The sequence below is a fragment of the Lepisma saccharinum genome, chromosome 27 (assembly GCF_977018435.1).
Source record: "Lepisma saccharinum chromosome 27, izLepSacc3.1, whole genome shotgun sequence".
Taxonomy (NCBI): domain Eukaryota; kingdom Metazoa; phylum Arthropoda; class Insecta; order Zygentoma; family Lepismatidae; genus Lepisma; species Lepisma saccharinum.
This window is the reverse complement of record NC_139255.1, coordinates 47,663,394-47,685,709: the sequence shown is the minus strand read 5'-3', so window position 1 is coordinate 47,685,709 and position 22,316 is coordinate 47,663,394. Positions and strand designations below refer to the sequence as shown.

At 39.2% G+C, this 22,316-nt stretch overlaps 1 protein-coding gene across 1 annotated transcript in view; it reads left to right on the top strand.

The window, feature by feature from the left end:
* LOC145980375 (5-oxoprolinase) overlaps positions 1-22,316 on the top strand; it is a 160,703-nt gene that overhangs the window by 53,555 nt on the left and 84,832 nt on the right. The window contains exons 9-14 of the mRNA XM_083113439.1: positions 3,398-3,599; positions 6,955-7,174; positions 10,912-11,050; positions 13,743-14,020; positions 19,076-19,223; positions 20,431-20,543. Of these exons, the coding sequence (XP_082969565.1) occupies positions 3,398-3,599; positions 6,955-7,174; positions 10,912-11,050; positions 13,743-14,020; positions 19,076-19,223; positions 20,431-20,543 (1,100 nt within the window). The remainder of the gene's footprint in view (positions 1-3,397; positions 3,600-6,954; positions 7,175-10,911; positions 11,051-13,742; positions 14,021-19,075; positions 19,224-20,430; positions 20,544-22,316) is intronic.

Sequence of the window (22,316 nt, the reverse complement as noted above, 5' to 3'; positions counted from 1 at the left end):
TGTAAATGTCTGGAACTTATCGAAAATTGTTAGAAATGCGAAAACAATCACTTAAAGTGAAAATGACCTGTAGATTTCCAGAGTTTCGGGAAATTTTGAACATTTCCCGTCCCGAAAATTTCACAACTTTGTCGGGAAATTGCAAATTTTTCTTGTCCCGAATGCTTGGATTTAAAAAAATTCCCATCCCGACCCAAAAAATTCTGTCCCGCACACCCCTACGTATGAGCACTGGAAAGTGACAAGTCGGCTTGGGACGCAAGTTTCCTCAAGCTTTTGGTTGGAGATTGTTTCAGACATATACGCACATCCCCCCCCCTGCGGCAAGGGTTAAAACTGATGGGCGACCACTTCGTGTTTTGTCACATACACTTCCGGTTTCTCGAAATCGACGCACTAGTCATAAAGCAGTTGCTTGTAAGGTACAGTAGAAGCAGGATATTTTTTCTGGAAAACCTCTTGCACATGAGTGTAAGAATGGATAGTAAAATACTCTTCAACAATGCATGCATGCTGCTCCAATGAATACCTAATTCTGAATCAACCAGGCACTGTAGTGGCGAAGCGTGAGCAAAGAAAATTCAGGGTAGTCAGGGTTAGCGTAGGATTCTCTCAAGAGTCCAATTTCGGTACAAAATCATGATTTAAGATTTTTCACATAAATGTATGAACAATACTTAGGCACATGTTGCGTGCGTCTGGTGACCAAATTTCGACCTGATAGTGTTGCCAGCTACGGAGATATGTGCCAAAAATGGCACTTTTTCACTAAACCCATAAAATCGCCAGTCATAAATCCATCAAATGCTGTACATGATCATTGTTTGTTGCAAATGACAGATTGGCATGGTATCACTTATTAGACGTCTAATTATGACTCTCCGATTATTTCTTACATAGTTTTGTCACTCAAAAGTGCATTTCTGGAAAACTTTTAACGCTGCCTTCTGCCAGTTATTAATTTATTTAATTTTCTGTATGGAATAAATTGATAATGTTAAGCATTGAAAAATATCTCAATGGATGAGGCTTCATAATGCAAGAAACCCGGTGTAAATATCTCTTACGGTTTTCATGATATAAATTTTCAAAGCTTGGGTTGCGTGACTTTTAAAACACTCTGTACATAGAATAATTCCGACAGCTAACAAGAAACCACATGTGTTTTCACTATACCACTATGTATAACACACATACTCTATGTGATCAGAAGTATCCAGACTCCCACCTGAAAATGAAGTACAAGTTTGGGCAACCCTCCATCGGAAACACTGGCAGTCAATACGGTGTGTGCCCACCCTTAGCCTTGATGACAGCCTTCACTCTCGCAGGCATACTTTCAATCAGGTGCCGGAAGGTTTCCTGGGGAATGGCAGCCTCGTGGAGCACAAAAATGAGTCTAGCTCGAAGTTGGCATTCAAAAACATAACCAGAGATGTTCTATGGGATCAAATCAGTACTCTGCGCAGGCCAATCCATTAGTGGGACAGTGGTTGTCATCAAACCACTCCCCCACAGTATGGACGGGTGCTCGGTCATGTTGAAAGACACACTGGTCATCCCCGAACTGGTCTTCGACGGTAGGCAGTCTGAAAGTGGTTAAAATGTCAATGTAAGCTTGTCCGTGACATTGCCATGTAAAGCAACAAGGGGGTCAAGCCCCCTCCAGGAGAAACATGACCACACTGTAACCCTGCCACCCCCGAATTTCCCTGTTAGCACTATACAGGCTGGTAGATGTCGTTCACCAGGCATTCTCCACACCCACACCATACAATCGGATCGCCACATTATGTACCGTGATTCATCACTCCACACAACAGCTTTCCACTGTTCTATGGTCCAGTTTCGATTCTCCTCGCACCATGCGAGGTTTCGTTTGCATTTGCCTGCATGATGTTTGACTTATGGGCAGCTGCTCAGCAATGGAAACCAAGTTGCTGCACCTCGCGCAGAACAGTCATCGTGCTTGGAGTAGATCCTGATGCAGTCCGGAATTCCTGTGATGGTGGCAATGGATGATTGATGATTACACTGTACAACCAACTTTAACACTTGACGGTCTTTGGAGGTCAACATGGGAGGTCGGTCTGCACACCTTTGGGTTGTACACGTCCCTTCATGTTTTCACTTCACTATAACATCGGAAACAGTGGACCTAGGGATTTTTACCTCACCATTGTCAAATTTTTGAGCTGCAGTATTGTTGCCGTTTTTCCTGTGCGTACCACAGAACTTGCAATTTGAAAGCAGCAACTCACCCTCTATCCTACCTTGATTTTGCTTTCTTTTACTACAGAATAAACAAGGTTTTTATAAAAGTAAATGGTTTGGGCTGCGATACATAGCAGAGGTAGGGGCTGCATGGATTGATGACTCATTGTATACACAAGACTATATTCTCATCTCGGTCCACATAGCAACTGGTGACTTGTTGAATAGCTAGCTAACTAAGTGTCTAGCCTTCTTAAACCCGAAGGTGTGTGGCTGCAGCAGTAAACCTTCCATCGGTCCCTATCCTGGACAAGATCAATCCACTCTTTAACAACCTTACCGATTTCCTTTAGGTCCATATCAACGTTATCCCTCCATCTTCGTCTTAGCATTCCTACAGGTCTCTTACCATCAGGTTTCCCAACAAGAATCCTGTAAACTCTTCTTTCCTCTCCTATTTGTGCCACGTGGTCTCTCCTATTCGTGCCACGTGGTCTGCCCACCTAAGTCTTCTTGATTTAATTATTCTAATATCTGATAGAATAGGCATGATGTAATTTGTTATTGACTGACATAGCAACAGTTTAACGACGTACACCTAAGGAAGCCATATCTTGAATCTGAATTGTGCTGTGCATTATGTACGAGATATAATTTTTTGTTGCTTTTCCGTATCAACAAATAAGGTGCATGTTATGCACGCACGTGCATTATACACGTACACACATTATACACTCGGAAATACGGTATGTGGTATAAGTTGGTTTACCGGCAGCAAACATTGTAACATGGATGGAGTGCTCACTGTCCTCCACCAGTGCAAGCAAGATGCTCAAGGCTGCCGAATGTTCTTGTACACTCCTGTTCAGATAAAGTGGCACATAGTACAACTGTCCAACCTCTACAAAATGTGCCACTTTATGAGAACAGGAGTGTACTTAAAAAGTAAAATGTGAAGGTTCATGAACCGCGTAGATACCAGACAACTAATCCGCATGGTACAACAAAACACCTTAGTTACCGTCAAATGCAGCACTAATTTACACCCAAATTTGGATCTGATACTTGTTCCTGCCAGTGAAACTGACTTTAAATAACTATTATTTGTATTGCGACAGTGAATCATTGAGCAATATCTAATACATGCTTGCGCGTATGGTCTGAAATATCTCCTACTTTCCAGGCCAAAGGATACGACACATCTCGCCATGTTTTGTCATGTTTTGGAGGTGCTGGAGGCCAACATGCATGTTCCATTGCTCGATCGCTTGGCATGAGCACAGTGTATGTACACAAGTATGCTGGTATTCTCTCGGCATATGGAATGGCCCTTGCGGATGTGGTACACGAGGCCCAGGAACCTTGCGCTAAAGTCTATGAACCAGGTATGTACCATGTTTTACACATTTATAAGAAAATACTATAACATGCTGAATGGGAGTACTCACTTATCCACGGAACTGTTTTTTATTTCTTATTAATTTAGGTGTCCGCCATGGGAACAATATAACGGGTCCAAACCCTTCCCATTGGTTCAATAAACATTTTACACTAAGTGAAATCAAATCAGAATTGGTCACACTACTTTGGTTGAAAACGTTATGAAGGTTGTATGCAAAGCTAGGTCTTTTAAAATTAAAAACTGAACTCAAGTAAAGTTAAATTTTGAAACAACATTGTTATGGTTAATATAATTAATGTGCGTATGTCAAGCTAACGTTCCATCCAAATTTTTGGAGAGGAAATTTTATTGATTATAATTTTAAATTGTTTACTATTAGTAATAAGTATTAATAATTAAATTATTACTATTAAAACTTTACCATCCTTGTGCTGTGGTAAGTTGAGTCGCATGGAAATTTCTTGTATTATTGCTTGGTGGGCTTCTATTGCATATTGTTATGCATCAAGTTGGCAGGTGAGCTATTGTTACCTGTTTGTCCATGGTCTCTGCTACTGCTCCTTGGTACCAACTGCCAGAATAGAGGGATCAATTATGTGGTATGCCTGACTGCTGACGATATTTAATTTGAGTCGCATTTGGATAATGGCATATTTAATTTTTGTGTCCATCACATGCCATTATGCACTTCCCACATGCTTACTAAACTACTAACTAACTCTGTAGCCTTCTTAAACCTGAAGGTTTATGGCTGCAGCATCACAGGCCTTCAATCTGTCCCTATCCCGAGCAAGATCTATCCACTCTTTTCCATCCCTACCGATTTCCTTTAGGTCCAACTAACTAACTCCCTAGCCTTCTTAAACCCGAAGGTTCATGGCTGCAGCAACACAGGCCTTCCATCTTTCCCTATCTTGAGCAAGTTCTATATACTCTTTTCCATCCCTACCGATTTCCCTTAGGTCCATCTCAACGTTGTCCTTCCATCTTCGCCTTGGCCTCCCTACAGGTCTCTTACCATCAGGTTTCCCAACAAGAATTTCCTTTAGGTCCATCTCAACGTTATCTCTCCATCTTAGTCTTGGCCTTCCTACTGGTCTCTTACCATCAGGCTTCCCAACAAGAATCCTGTAAACTCCTCTTTCCTCTCCCATTCATGCCACAAGGCCTGCCCACCTAAGTCTTCTTGATTTAATCATTCTGATAATATCGGGACAAAATATAAATTATGTAGTTCTAAATTATGTAACCTTCTCCACTCACCTCTCCACTCACCTGTCTCCTCATCCCTTTTCTAAGGATTTTATTCTCAAATACTCTTAATTTATGCTCTTTCAATGTAAGAAACCAAGTTTCGCATCAATCTTGCTAAAAAGTAAAGTGCTCCCCTGTGCTTTGCACCACACCATGAAGGCGTATAGGGGTTGTGTGGTTAGGGCCCCAAACTTTCTTGATCTCGCCCGAGCTGGGGGTGATGTGATCAGCACCATGCCCCTGGCTGCTTTACTCCCCAGAGTTGCCTCCAGGTACCCACTTTATAGAATGCTTGGTGGTTGCTGCAGCCGCTTGAACAGGTTGAAAAGTCCCGGTTCTCCCCCACCGGGGATCGAACCTGGGTCTTTCGCATGGTAGTCAGATGCCCTAACTACTGAGCTACCGCGGCTTCATCTTGTTAAACTACTGCATATCAAATAAGTAGTGAACCTCTCCTGCTGACGAATGATGGGCAGTTTCTCTCAGGCTATTGACCAGGTGAGTTCTGGAAAGGTTTCCGAGCTTTTGAGAGCTAATGTCACTCCCATCTTAATGGTAGAAGGGCAGTGCTGAGTGTCCACTGGAAATAGTTGGGTTGACTGAGCACTGCACTTCTCTCCGATGATGAGTGACGCTAGCTCTCAAAAACTCTGAAATCTTTCCAGAACTCACTTGGTCAATAGCACTGTATATCAATTTATCCTCTGTGATGAAGATTTTAAAATCAGAATTTTACAAGTTCCAGTATTTGACTTTCAGTCAGTATTACTTTGGAAGTAGTCTTCGTTATGTCCTTTGTCGTAAGATTGATTCATCATAGCATTATACAGTGAAAACCTGATTGTACATTTTCCCACATTTTAAGTTTTTCAGCTTGGTACCCTGAGAAACACAAAATCGAGGTTCCGCTGTGTAAAATATATATATATTGACTTTAACTTTGGAGGACCGCATTTGTATCATTACTAGGCCTCGGATTTTTTGGTTCTAAAAAGTGTGCTTTTAGGTTCTTAAAGCAGGCTCTAAAAATCCTAAAATAGGCCCTAAAAATCCTAAGTTAGGCTCGAAAAATCCTGAAGTAGGTTTAAAAAAAACTTAAAATAGTTCAAAATTCCTGAAAAATGCTGAATAGGTATAGTCACCGGCAATGAAAATGGGACACCTATATCCTGAAATATGCACTATCTTGCATAACGTTATGTGTGTTGCCTAACCCTACGGCAATGGCAGAACTTACCATTGGAAATTTGGTATTAAAATCCACTCTTCTCCGTATAGTTAGGCAACAATCGTTTTTCATGTTATCCACAGTCAAATTCAGCAATTTTGTCTGGGAGGATCATCTTATGTGCTGAAAATATTCTTTCAACAAAAACATAGTCAGTTTTGCAAACTTCAATGCTGAAATGTTAGTTCGCAAGGCGTGAATGCCACAAGTACCAAAGTGACGCGAAAATGAGCAAGACCACACAGATCAGACCACTTTGGGCTGTGTACAGGTAACAGTGGCACCAGGCATTTTGCTTTGTTTAGAGCTTTGAAAAATCACCATGGGCTTGGAGGAAGGGACATCAACTGACAGTATGTTTCAAACACATTCGTCGTTGAATTTTTTCGTGACCAAGCAAAGCAAATGCCTGTGTGTGACATAAAAATCCTGTAAAAACCTTCCAAAATATATAAAAACCTAAAAAAAGGCTTGATTTGGGCGCATAAGCCTAAAATAGGTTCTATGAAGCAAAATAGGTGTTTTTAGGTACTATAAAACTTCATCAGTTGTTGCATTTTTTAACATAACTTATTATTTCTTACATACCTGTAAAGGAAAAAATACGTTCAAAGCCTAAAATCTGTTGTCTAATCATTACCAATATGTACCGTAATTTAAGTATGGCAAAATAAGTTTTGGGTAACTTGTAATGTTATCAAAATATAAGATTCTTTTCCAAGTGTTTTCATGTTACTGAAATGCTCTTTTGTCATATTTATTATCATATCTCAGAATTTCGTCATTTTTCTTGTTCACTATATATGTTTCGTGCATGATTTATTTAGAACATTTGGAACTTGCCTTTCTTCTCCAGAGTCATTCTCGTATTTCAACGAGAGGCTTTCTACATTGTCGGAACAGTGCCGCGAGTCATTGAGGAAACAGGGCTTTGCAGACAATTACATTGAGACAGAACCTTATCTTCACATGAGATACGACAAAACAGACTGTGCACTAATGTGTTCCGCAACTAAAGGCTCTGTCCCAGAAGGCTTTTGTGGAGGCAGAGATTTCATGAAGACTTTTATTGACAGGTCAGTTTGATTTCAATAGATGATTCTATTCTTCTTAGTTGTCCACCTTACCATATTTTATGAAAAATGCTTTTTTTTAACTTTGCTTCTTCTGCCTAACTTTCCAGGTTCTTTCTCACAGAATCTTAGGAATTAAAACATTAAAAAATCATCCAATAAAGAAGGAAATAAATCAGGAAAGTTATAAATGTGAAGGTTGGCTGATCAGCACATTTCTGTTTCTCCTTATACTATCCCCGAATGTGCAGTGGTAGCGTCGTCACCTTGTAATCAAGGGATCCCGGGTTCGATTCCCGGTGAAGGCACATAGTGGTTCGGATACCACTTTAAACTGTAGGTCCAGTCCCGATTAGCCTTACTGTGCATAAAGTGGACTTAAAGTAGGCTTACCATATGTCCAGGATTAACCCGCACAGTCCTGGTTTTTTAGTGCTGTCCGGGGTTTTGAGAATCTGAACATGAAAATAGCTACCGGTATTGAATATTCACGACCACTTTTTAAGGTGTTTAAAAGACTGATATTTCATGTACCAACATTTCTAAAATGGTTGAGTTTGCTATGTCTTTGCCTGGAACATCTGCTCCAGTTGAGAGAGTATTATTACTTGGGGCATTCAGAAATGATTGGCACTACAATTTTTTTGTGTTCACAGGTACCATTTATTGAACAATCGAATACAGATTATATTAAAGGTATTCCCCGCCAATGTCTATGCACTGTTGCCATCGTTCTGGCAGCTTCCGTAGCAAACCATTCTGGGGGGGTTTCCGGCTCCACTGGCGGACAACTGCATGAAGTTCGTCATTTGTGGTGAACTTCTTACCCCGGATGACCTCTTTCATTGCGTCGAATAGGGCATAGTCGCTAGGAGCAAGATCCAGCGAATATGGAGGATGTGGCAACACAGTAAACCCTAGTTCACGCACGGTGCCATGGTCTGGCGACTGGCTTATGGGCGCGCATTGTCTTGTTGGAGAAGAACGCCACGTCCGTGGTGGCGTTGTTGAATGTGTTGGCGGAGTTGGAGTAGTGAACTGCAGTACCGATCACTGTTGATGGTTGTATTGGGAAGGAGCCAGTCCACGAGAAGTATCCCTTCCTGATCCTAGAACACAATCGCCATTTGTTTGTGCACGAATAGTCCCGGCTGTGACTTCTTGGGACGAGGGCTCCCAGTATACCTCCACTCCATAGACTGGCGTTTTTTTTCTGGATGCTCATGAAAGAACCATGACTCGTCAACGGTGACCAGACGCTCAAAGAACTCCGCTGGATCTGCACTGTACTGTTGCACCAACTGTTCGCATATCTCCACACGCTGCTGTTTCTGCACTCTGGTGAGGGAATGGGGCACCCGTTGGGCACACAGCTTCTTCATCTTCAACTCCTCATGGATGATGGTGTGGAGGGCTTTTAAATAATTTCATTTTTTTTTTGTAAAAAACCTGAAAATCAGCAGTAACGAGTTGGACCTGAAAAATATGGTAAGCCTAACTTAAAGCACCAATTCAATCAATTATATCCTCCTTTATTTAACCTGTTTAACGTTTAGTTTACGATAGCCAATTTTTTTTATTTTCCTTTCTTGCCACTGACATGCCAGTGTGTCGTTTCATTATGATGGCATTTTACATCAGTAAATTGCATGTATTTCTTTGGTTTGAGTTTGCTTTTAATTCCACTTTATGCACAGAAAGGCTAATTAGGGCTGGACGTACAGTTTAAAGTGGGATTCAAACCACTTCACTAGGTATCGAACCCAGGACTTGGTTACAAGAAAACGACATTACTACTATATCATTTGGGAAACCCTGATTGGAGTTGTGTACTAAAATTAAAATTAGTGCACAGGTTTAAAGAGGAAGTACCGTTAGTCCTTTTTGTTTTGCCCCAAAGATCAAAGAATGTGCGTTATGATGCCATTTCTTAGAACCAACAATGAACAATTACAGCTTTCATAAATACGGAGAAACTAGTACTCACTTTTATCCGCGAAGCTAGTTTTTCTTTTTCGATTAATTTCAGTGGCCACTGCCACCATCCTCGTTGGAACTTGCTGTACTGTTGCTTGGCGTGCGTCTTTTGTTTGCCACTGAAATTAATCGAAAAAGAAAAAACAGCTTCGCGGATAAAAGTGAGTACTAGTTTCTCTGTATTTATATACTACCACGTTTCTCTTTTCCCAATTATGAATACAGCTTTCATGTTAATTGTTATTACTACTTTTATTATTTCAAGTTTCTTTCTTGAAAGGTTTGTGTTCATTGTCATAAACTTGGAGAATATTTTTACCAATTGATTATTATCCTGACATAATTCAAGTGCAGTGTAGGGTTTGAAACAGAAGAAGGTTCAATTCATTGTGGGAATTCCCCACAAGGAATTGAACATCATTATGACAATTTTGAAGGTGATAATAGCATTATCCAATACAAAATGTCAGAAAACAGTGGGAATGGAATTCTATGCGCTGATCACACATCAGCCAATGACGAGTTGCTTGGTAGGCCCTTACCCTCAAAAGGCCATTCCACAATGGAGTTTAGTTTAGTGTAACCCCTTAAGTGTGGAATTTGTTGAACAAGTCGCTACTGGAAAATGTAGTTTTTTCGTCAAAAAAATTCCACACTTATGGGGTTAAAGGAAATGCACAGGGAGTAGGAAATACACAGGGAATAGGAAATGCACAGGGAGTAGGAAATTGCATGGGTGTAGGAAGTGCACAGGGAGTAGGAAATGGACAAAGGATTAAAAATGCACAAGGAATATGAAATTCACAGGTAGTAGGAAATGCACAGGGGGTAGGAAATGCACAGGAAGTAGGAAATATACAGGGATAACTTTACTGGCACCTAACTAATTTTTCCCTTCTTTCTTTTCGTCTTCTTCTTTTTCATCGTTTTCCTCTCGTGCTACTATTTTTTGTTTCTACTACAGTTAGAACTATCTCACCAAATGTCTGTGTGCTTACATACACCACAGTAAATCGAATATAGTTGAAACAAACATAAAGCGTATATATACGCCTTCCGCACAGCAGCACAATGCAGAGGGCGTATATACTTATACGCCATCCACACTTAAGGGGTTAATAAAAGTAACTGTGTATTTCATAATTGCATCAAGAGAGATCCCTTTAACCCTTATGTACTATGGACATTATAATCACACAACTACTATGGAGGTGTCTGTCAGACTGCTGTTTTAATTTTGAACTGTGAACTAGCTGTTTTGCTATTTTCAATTTTTGACACGGTTCGCGTGACTTGACATGGTTATAGAAGAATATTGTGAATCAGTTTTCAGTTATTATTGATTAGTTGAGGAAACATAATGTAAATTATGCAAGGAGGAAGAAAATCAGTCAAAAATTGAAACAATTCTTATAAAAATGTTGACATTTTTATGTTGTCGGAGGAGAGGTAGTTCAAAGTAATATTTTGCTGAAATTGAAAATGATTTACAAGCTGTTTTTAACACAACGTAACAAAAATCAAACTTAACCATTATGGTACATCCGTCAGACTGCTCGCCGAAAATAAAATTCATTAAGATTTGAAGGAACAAAGATAAGTCCTTTGACTTTGATAGCATGTAGTCCCAACTGAAAGGTATGGAGAAGGGTTCACTTGTAGTTGGAGGGATGCGAGAAATAAAGTTAAAAGATAAATTGAGCACGGTCTGCGAGACGATCCATGGTAGTTAAGGGGTAGTTATACTTTACATTTAATTTCAGATACAAAACCGAATTTGGCTTCACATTAGCTGATCGACCTGTGATAGTTGATGACATTCGAGTTAGAGGCATTGGGAAGACCCATATTGACATTGACAGCTCTATTGAAGAATCAACAGGGGAACCTCCAGTGGACACTGTACGTCTTTTTATTTGTCTTACTTCTTTTTGTATTTGAGGAAATAAGGTTACATCTATACTTCCATGTAGAAATGTGCGACTGTGTCTTTTTATATGCTGGCTGCATTAAGTGGTCTACTTTTGATGAAGTTATGATATTTACTGTACAATTACATTGGCTATACCAAAATACATTCTTAAAAATATTATATCATCGCTTATCTGGCATATATGGTGATTACAGTTTTCATGCCATGTCCTTACATGGAGTGGCTCCAGGAATAAACGAACCTCTAATAATAAATGTTCACTCTAATAAACTTATTGTTCATTTTTCCGCACAGTTCTTGCTTGTGATCGATTTTGCCATCTGCCTGGTAGCTTTCTCAGGCATGTACTCTAATAATTAGTAAGCCGACAGGTGGTTAAATCGATTGTGAATCCCAGGTTCGATACCCGGTGGCAGTGGAGGTGCCAGGATTAATCATCTAGGGGTGCTGAGGGGGTGCAGAATGAAATGTAGGGGGTGCGACGTTGAAAATAAAGAAAACATGAAATATGCATGCATATTTTAGTCCCTAAATCAAATATCAATCAACTTTTAGTAGGCATCTATGATAATGTGCTAATGAAACTGAGGAATACTAGCGGCTTGCTTCATTTTTGCCTGATTTTAAAACAAGAACGTTTGGAAATTTGAAAAGAAGCACTTGTTCAAGGTAGGCCAATGTCAAATATGGACGACTGAAGGATTTTTTCCATGGAAAGGCAAGCAAGGCAATGCGTTTTTCCACTGAGAGGGTTGAGGTATATTTTCCCTCCAAATAGTTTTCCTTACTCAAAAAAAAATCCTTCAGTTTGAAGTTACCTTGTTCCACAACTTTAGATTGTTTTAGGTCCACTTTATGCACATATAGGCTAACTGGGACTTGACCTACAGTTTAAAGTGGGATCCGAACTACTATGTGCCTCCACCGGGTATCGAACCCGGGATCCCTTGATTACAAGGCACAACCAATTGAAGTACAACATTCAGTTATTAATCAGATGTCAAATATGTTGTATAGGTGACAACAACTGCTGAGTGTTCAGTTTGTGTGCGTTGGGTAAAAGAAAGGCAACCTAATCATGCAATTTGAAATAGAAAATAACACAATAAATATGAAATCATGTAGTCACTTTCATGGAATTATCAACTTGCGTTTTTTGGACTGCTTCACTTTTCTGAAAAAAGTTTCTTTGCTTTCTTACCTCTCTTTTCATATGCGTTTGTTTCACATAATACATAGCCTACCTTCCGTCTGTGCAGATGCTGTGGTTTCAGGACAAAACGCTAAGTACACAGCAACTTCTTTGTTAAAATCCATTGAGCCGCACTGTTCCCAACAATGAACTATATAATTTCTTCTCGAATTTCTGGCTTCTTCGTAACAGGCTATGAAAAAGTCTGAAGTGGTACGTTTACTGAAACAAATAGAACAAGGAAATTACCGTCACGATGCAACTCACGTTAAATAATTTCCCGAAAACGACCTGATCATATATTGAAAGCAACTGACCAATTCGACTTGATGGAAAGACGAAGAACAAGTAGACGGACAACAAAACCATGTATCAACAGTGCAAAGCAAAACATACAACAACTGACACAGCTATGTATGCTTGCCTGTTGTAAATAATAACAGAAGTGTCAGTTCAGTACCTAACATTAGGCCCTCAGTGCAGCCCCTGCCCGGTGGAGGCACACAGTGGTTTGAATCCCACTCAAAACTGTAGATCCAGTCCCGATTAGTCTTTCTGTGCACAAAGTGGACTTAAAACAACAATTCAAACAAACAAACAAATCGATTGTGAACAAAAACTGCATGGAAAGATGAACCGTAAGTCCAGAGCTGCCGTGGTCTGCTTGGTAGGACAGCTGACTGCCATGCGGGAGAACAATTTCGATTGATTGATTGATTTAGTTTATTTTACTTTGCGTTTTGTGCCTCTTGGCTAATTTGCGAAGATGGGGATGAGTGATGGAATTGATGAATGGAAATTCACAAACAACCAAGCCTGAGTGGGATTCGAACCCGGGACCCCAGAGACCGGGTTCGAATACCAGGGTAGGTAATCTAAGGTCGGAATTTTTCCAGCCTTGTCCCCACATGAAGCAGCTCATCCAGCCTCAAAGCAATGGGTACCTGGAGGCAACCCTGGGGGTAAAGGTGGCTGGAGTGTGGTGCTGATCACATCACCTCCAAAATGGTCAAAATCAAGACACTGTGGGGCTCTACCCCCACATCCCCTAAATATGCCTTCACGGTACTGCATGGGGAACTTCAAACCGTCAAACCAATATCTCTAAATACAATCTAATAAATGTGTACCTAGGGGCAATCGAAGGGAGGGGGAGGGTAATGGTTGCAAGGTGCTGTAACATCTCCACAAATGGCCGAGGTTGTGAATGTGTGTGATCCTACCTCCATATCACTCATGTGTCTTCATTTGCATGTTGCAATGTACAGGAAGTAGCTTAGTTTTTTTTTTTTTAAATGACCAAATTTCATGTCTGTCAATAATACTCAATGCAACGTTTAAATTATTAAAGAACAAAGAAAAAAAATACAATTGGCACTTAACATCCCTACATCAGACAAGCCACAATATGTGGTAATAAATTTTCATATTGAATATATTGATAAATAATTATCTTTGTCTTATTACAGGTGGCAAAAGTATATTTTGAAGATGGGTACATGAAAACATCTGTACACATTTTGAAAAACCTTCGATTTGGTCACAAGATCCCTGGTCCGGCAATCATCATGGACGACTTAAGCACCATCATTGTGGAACCAAATTGTGAGGCAACAGTCACCAAAGATGGCAACATTAAGATAACAATAGGAAGCGGAGAGATACGGAAGATAGATACAAAATTGGATTCCATCCAATTGAGCATATTTTCACACCGTTTCATGAGCATTGCTGAACAAATGGGAAGGTTTGTGTTCTTTTCATTAAAGTTATTGATTTTGAGGGCATAAGTTGTACAGTTGGGCAGAATCATTCGTAAAAAAAAAAGAAGAAAAGAAAAAGAAAATACCTCCATGGTGGAATGCTTAGCACAGCACATTACGTGCCAGGGGTCTTGGGTTCGAATCTGAGCCTGGTCATTAGTGTTCTTTGTGATTGTCCCTTCATCCCCAAAAGTGACAGAAAAGTGAAGTGTAATAAACCATTTGTGAAAAAGAGTTCCTCTACTTCACACCATGTGTTATTAGTAAGGCTCGGAAGTTGAGGAAAAATCCTTTTTTTCCCTAGTGTCCGAAGACGAGGTCCAGGGCCATTGTAGGCCAGAAAAACGTGGGTTTTATTTGTCCTTTTTTGCCTTTTTCGGCATTTTTTGGCTTGTTGGTCCTTTTTTACCCTTTTTTAGGTCTTAACGGCTTTTTTTTTCAACTTCACCTTCTTTCGACTACGTTTTTACTGCCCATTCTCAATTCGAATCATCATCACCTCTTAAACATCCTTTCTGTAGTAAAGAAATAAAATATATATATATATTTGAACCATCCCTGAAACGAGAGAAAAACATTTTTGGACGACTGAAATAGGTACTATACAAGGTCCTTTAACCGTAACTTGTCTGGAAGGTTGCGCTGTAAGTGGCAACTTTCTCTTGTTTTGAAGCTTTCAGCATGGTGTATACCACCAGGCAGCACACGTCTGCAAAGATCTCAAGTCAGATAAGGAGGTGCCGTGCATATTCATTAAATATTTAATTAAAACTGAAGTTATTAATTAGGGATGGGACCGATTAATCGGTACTCTATCGGTATCGGCCGATATAGGCATATCGGTGTATCGGTTTATTGGTAAAATTACCGATTATTTTACCGATCCGATATATTGATAAATATCTTATAATTTAGTGCAAAATTCTGCCATTTTGTTGTAATTTTTATGGATAATCTCCATGCCCTTCGTTCTAAAAAAGTAAATATGTAAATATTCAACTTATTTTGCATTGCAGTCACCTTGAAACACACATTTATTAAGGAGATCAATGATCATTTCAGGTTCTTCAAGGACCATTTCTAATTTTATATCGGATCGGTAGAATATCGGTTATCGGTATCGGCAAATTTTATATCGGTACTTTATCGATATTGGCCAAAATATCATATCGGCCCATCCCTATTATTAATTAATTTGGATCACATTTATACATCCTTTTTTTTCGTTTTTTGGTTCTTTTTTTTTATATTTTTAGGTCTTTTTTTGCTAATATATAGGTCTTAAACTTCCGAGCCCTAGTTATTTATTAGCATGATTCAAAGTGACAGCAAGGTTTGAAAATGTCTGCATTTTTTTTCAAACTTTTAGGAATCTGAATACATTGATAAATACATTGTACGATTTCTGCTGTCTGTACTGCATACTTTTTTTTTTTCATTTGAGGCAGTAGAAAGCAGTTTGTAATGAGTTAAGAAAATTTTTAAATTTCTTCCATTCCATTGTTGACTATTGATGTGCCTCTGCCAACACTAGGTTGCAGACATTTTTTCAGTTGCATCTGTATGAGTGGGGGTGGGAAATACAATGGGTCCTTTTGTGTCGGATCCTTTACTTGCTTCATCTTTATCTACCCTTGTTACTGTTTTTTCTCTTACTGTATAAGTTGGGCTACCATATTTTGAAATGCTAAAAAGAGGACATTTTCTTCGAAAGCCACACACACCATCAATTTATTCACAAACACAAAAACATTACATAAATCACACAATTTATCACCATTAAATAAAATATTATTCTCCATGATATTATACTGCCACACTAACCTAACCTGACTTTATAGTATTGACGTCCACCCTGTTATATTGAACTAACCTATTCTTATGATTGTGTATTCTGGATTAGCCATACGCTCGCCTTCAAAATTGTCTCTACCACGTCGAAAACATGAATACTTTTCTTGTAACTCATTAGTAAACTTGCACTTTCTTTTAGGCATATTAGTAGCTTACACCGTGTTCGCAAACTCTAACTTCCACTTCGAAACACGAACAAACGAATGACACAGAAATCATATCGACCGGAACTTGAAACTGTAACAACAAACGACTAACGCTTAGCGCATCGTCCAGTACTGCCAACATCAGACGTTTAATGATTCGAAAAGTTGTAACTTCGTGATCTCTGACCTATGATGATTGGATAAAAGTAAAAACCCGGACATTTTAACAGAAAGTAAAAACCTGCCCGGATGCAAATTTCAGGGTCCGAAAAGAGGACATGTCCGGTAAAACCAGGGCGTATGGTAGCCGTATATAAGTGCTTGAATCATCAAAATACATATCCTCAACTCTTGATGTACCTGTTCCAACAGTAACGCTGTTAAGCCTTGTTTCCATGTTAATAAAACATTAAAATGTTGACCAAAGCAAACTTGTATAGTATAAAAATATACATAAGATGTAACATTTCTACCCTCCAACAGGGTCTTCTTCAGATTTATTTGTTGTGAAGTTTCATCTGAAGAAGACCCTGTTGGAGGATGGAAACGTTATGTTTTATGTATATTTTTATACTATAAAAGTTTGCCGTGGTCAGCATTTTAATGTTTTATTAACTCTTCCAACAGTTGGATGCAAGCATTTTTTCAGTAACTGCACTGGCTGACATCTTGGGAGGAAGAAAAAAATTGTTCTTTTCCTAACCAATAGGTGATTCTCGAAGTATTTTGACAAGGAGTCCCAGGTTCGATACCCGGTGGAGGCACGTAGTGGTTCGGATCCCACTTTAAACTGTAGGTCCAGTCCCGATTAGCCTTACTGTGCATAAAGTGGACTTAAAACACCAAATCAATCAATCATTCGAAGTATTTTGAATGTTCATCATGGAAATGATATCCATTGCTGCCATGTCAGGATTTTTCACAATTTTACAATCAAAATTATCATATTCGGTATTGCATTATATTTATTACAGAACACAAACAAATAAATTTATACAAGGGAATTTTCGGTTGTTTCCAAACCAATAAGTTATTCTGGAAGTATTTGGAATGCTGATCACGGAAATGACATCCATTTTTTCCCCGTCATGTCAGGATTTTTTTCCATGTCACCAAGGTCAATGAACACACGAAAGTATAACATTGACTTTTGGACATTTTGTGATGAAAATGTTTATGGGGGATTCCATAAATAGAACTTAGGTAACCAAAATCCATACAGTTTTTATGCCAATGTGTCATGTGGAAGGTGGATTAAATGTTTACAATTCTATATTCATTTATGGTTCAAAATTGGAGGATTTCTAATGTAGAAAATCAATACTTTATAGAGCCATCTATTGTGGAAATAATGGAACTACACATTTTATTGTAAACTTAAGGCAGTTTATACTTTGCTGTAATCAGAAAAACTAGATGTGATTAAGCATGCCAGAATTATTTAAGACAACAGTCATCTGAGAGACATCGAAACCCATGTCGACCAGTGTTATTGGTCTATTAATTTGTAATGAACAAGCTGGAATATTACAGTTTGCTTGAAGCCCAATCAGTGTTCGAGTATCGACATCAGTATCCATTAGAAGTGATATTGGCTCAGCCTTAGTAATATGTCAGATTACGTAATGTGCGTGAGGCACATAGCCAGGGGAAGGGCTAAGGGTGCTGAAGCCCCTCCCAAAATCCTACAAATATTAATTTAAATAGTGTATAGTGGTAATTTATTTTACTTCCTTAGCAAGATTAAACATCTTGTAATTTGTAATACACTGAGAAATTAATCTTCAGGGCTTCACCCCACCCACTTTTTCACCTTTAGATTGTGGCTGCTGATAAGGGATGAGCCCCTCCTGAAATAAAATCCTGGCTATGAGCCTGATGTAAGTGCATATTTGTAGATTTCCCCCATCAATTTTTAAAGTTGTTACATAACACGAGAAGACATTATTTTTAAAATCGGCATGTCTTAATAATAATAATCATGTTTCAAACGAACAGCAACTTGAGCTTAAGGCGAGGAGATACAGTTACGCACCATGTGTGCATTTATTTGAAAATCGTCGGAATGGGCAATGCTACTGAAGAAAAACATGGGGGTACAAGAGAGAATGAATTTCTCAACATGTGGCAGGTCAAAGCGTTTTTCAAAGTTGATTATTAAGCTAGATACGACCTGTAAAAAATATGACTAATAATAATTTTCGGAATCCCATGTATTCCTTGTGGGGAACGAACTTCAACATCAAGTTACAGCTAATGAAATGGGAGTTTCGAGTTTTCTCCTGGGCAATCACTTCTTCAAACTGCCCTCTTCCCGTTGATATCATTTTCTATTCCATCTGAAGTTTGATATTCCCAAGATAACAAATCAAATAATACTCTCATATGTCCAATACATTTCTCCTTGCCTCCTGGCAGTGATGCCAAACCTGGTGCGCATAAAAGAGCTAAATTTCACCTTAAATGGAGTTAAACCTGACTTTCAAGGATCTAGATTTACGAAGTGCTTCCTAGAGTAATGTTAGTTGTGAAAGGGGTGGGGTGCTGCTATTACCGTTACTCTAAATTGATGACAATTTATTCTTAGTTTTTACCATCTAGATCCGGCGGCATCACCTATCTCATGGTCATACAAAATCGAAAATGAAGGATTCCCTGATAACAATATTATGCCAATTTCATGCCAGCACTGCGCTATAAAAAAAGGAGCTGGGGATATAAGAGGGGGTGGGGCGAGGCAGTCAATATAACAATATCATGTCACGTGCAAAATGTATAATCATGGCAAATGTTGGTCTATGTGGGGTGGAACCAGTGATGGTATCATAGTGAGTCGTGGGGTGGGCACCCCGGTTCACAGGCAAACGAGTGCATGAAAGAGCCAGATCTGGCTCCAAGAGAGCTAAGTTGGCAACACTGACTCAGAGGGAAAAGCCAAGTGGAGACTGTCTCGCATGCTCTTAAGTGAACTAAGTTCCTTGAATGAACATGTTTATTTGTGGTGCATGAACTTAGTGAAGGAAAATTATGTGTTTACAGAATTCTCCAAAGAACGTCAATTTCAACAAACATCAAGGAAAGGCTGGACTTCTCCTGTGCCCTTTTTGGTCCAGATGGAGGCCTTGTTTCAAATGCTCCTCATATCCCTGTGCATTTAGGAGCCATGCAGGAGACTGTTCAATATCAGGTAAGAATTATTTTCTCGTTTGCAAATGTGGTTATTTGTACATATGTCATCTTAGCAACTGACCAGGTTGAGTGGTTCAGCTTCAGTCACTGAAGATTCTGGTTTGAGTCCTGTTCTGAATGCTCCTTTGTGAATCTCTATTAATTTCATGTAATCATCATAATCATCATTCACCCTCATCGTTCAAATTAGCCCACAGAGGTCGAAAAGTTATGAAAAATAAGAAAAATTCAAATGTATGTAATTTGTTATGTCTGTTTACTATATAGAATGCACTAAATATAACTTTATTTTATACATTTTTATCACTGAGTTATAACCTTAAAAAGACTGAACTTGAGCTTTAAGTTGTTGAATTTATCTCTGTATGAAGTAGGAATTAGTGGATCTGATATTTTATTATTTTTTATTATTTTTTAGAACTGGGTATCACGTCATAATAAATTTGGATAATCAACATCAATGTAATATTTGAAAATCAGGTAGCAAATCCTGGATTTGAGAATTAAGTGTCAATTAGTAGATCAAATACTTGGTTGGAAATCCTGGATTTGAGAATTAAGTATCAAAACTAGGTTGGCCGCGGTGGCTCAGTCGGTAACGCATCTGACTACCATTCAAAGGTCCCGGGTTCGATCCCCGGCCGGTTCAAATCCGGGAACTTTTCTAACGTTGGAAGCGGCCCCGGCGCCCACCCAGCGTCGAATAACATGGGTACCTGGGGGAAACCCTGGGGGGTAAAGGCAGTCAGGGGCATGGTGCTGATCACATCACCCCCACTCACGACCGGATCAAGAAAGTGTGGGGCGTTACCCCCACACCCCCTATATGCCTTCATGGCGTGGTGCTAAGCACAGGGGAACATTTTACCTTTAAGTATCAAAACTAAGTGAAAAGTACAGAGCGAAATACAGAATGGCTTCTAATCAATTCTGGACCAAAATTTTGTACCTAAATATGTGAATCTTGAATCACCTTTAGCAGGTGGCTGTTTTAATATGGACACATTGGAGATTTTTGTGTTTCGTTTTAAGTCCACTTTATGCATAGGGAGGCGAATTGGGACTAGGCCTACAGTTTAAAGTGGGAACCGAGGCACTGAATCTGGGACCTTTCGATTACAAGATGAGTAGATTTCTGTGATGTCCTGATTTTACCAGTTTAAATTTTGATTTACAAATGTGCATTAATCTCTTGTTTATTGCAGATGAAAACTCTAGGAGACAATTTTCACGAAGGTGATGTAATTCTTGCCAACCACCCTTGTGCTGGTGGTTCTCACCTGCCAGATTTAACTGTGATCACACCAGTTTTTTATCCGTGAGTTATTTTTATTAGTAGCCCCTTTCCATATCTGAATTTATTTATTCTAACATCTGAACTGATTGTTTTTTATATATATATATATTTTGGACAGAATACCAGGTGTGCTGGTTAATAATTCTTAATTGATCCGAAAACAAGTGTATCTGGTGAGAAAGGTAACATATGCTTTAGTCAAAGTATGCACCATCGATCACATTTTGAGGTGTTCCAGTGAGCAAGCCATTGTTCGACATCTTCATAATTCTTGAAATGTTGCTGGAAAAGTGAGTGAGACATCGATGAAAACAAGTGGTAGTCCGAAGGAGCTAAGTCTGGTGAGTATGGCAGGTGGGGCAAGAATTCCCAGCCAAATGCAGAAATGGTGTGTCTGACGCCTTTCACTGTGTATGATGAGGCATTGTTGTGCTGCAAAATCACTTTTCCATGTCTTGTCGCCCAATCTGGGCACTTTTCGATCAACGCATGGTTCAAATTGATGAGTTGTTGACTGTAACGAACGGCATTCACTGTTTCACCTGGTTTCAGAAGCTCATGGTACACCACACCCTTCTGATCCCACCAAATGCACAGCATTCTCTTCCTTCCGAAGTGATTTAGTTTTGCGGTCGATGTTGAAGGTTGTCCTGGGTCATCCCATGACTTCTTGCATTTTGGGTTCTCGAAGTAGGTCCATTTTTCGTCCCCAGTCACTATCCGATGCAAGAAAGACTTTCTTTCATGCGAAGACAGCAACACTTCACATCCGTTTTTTGCTTTTCCATTTGTCTGTCATTCAGATGATGTGGGACCCATTTTCCTGCCTTCTGGATCTTTCCCATGGCATGCAGACGATCAGATATGGTTTGGCGACCAACATTTAACTTCTCTGCTAGTTGTTGTTGCGTTTGCTTATCGTCTTCGTCCAACAGTGCTTGCAATTCGGCATCTTGTAATTTTTTTCAGCTGGCCCGGGCGATCTTTGTCTTTCAAGTTGAAATCACCACTTTTGAATCGTTGAATCCAACGCACACACACGTCTTTCGTTAGGACATTGTCACCATACGTTTCAACAAGGATACGATGGCTTTCACTTGCGTTTTTCTTTTGATTGAACAAGAAAAGCAGGACGTGCTGTGCCACACATGCTCCATATTTGGTTTGAAGGTCGACATGTTTCCCACACAAACCCAATATCATGATCACTCGCACTCGGTTGCACATCCATGGCATTTTGACAGGTACTGTCCTGGCAACACACTAATGTAACAGTTGAGACTGTGCACTAACCCTTGCTTCTAGCACCATCCAGTGACAAAATGAAGAATTATTAACCGGCACACCTGGTAGAATGTGTTAAAAGCTGTATTTTATATTTTGTGAGTTTGCATAGTGACAAAAAGTTAGTTTATTATTATTCATGATATTTATAAACAGCACATTGGCATTTTATAATAGGTAACATTTGAAAAACGTATCCTTTGCACAATCAGAGAAGTGGAATTGGAAGGAAAATATTTCGGTTGTGTGTTATATAACTTGTTGAATCAGTTCCAGGATGGTTTAATTGCCAGTTATTAGTTATTATCTTATATGCCAAATTTTGATAATTTATTACTAGATGTTACTATTTTTTTATATTAGTAATGTCTTCTTTTAAATGTCTTTCTCCACTTGCAACTGATGCAACAAACTATGTAACATACAAGGGTTTTTTTCTTCCAGTAGATCTGATGATCCAAACGAGTGTGAAATTTTACAAAATTTTCAGTATGGTGTTTATAACTATAT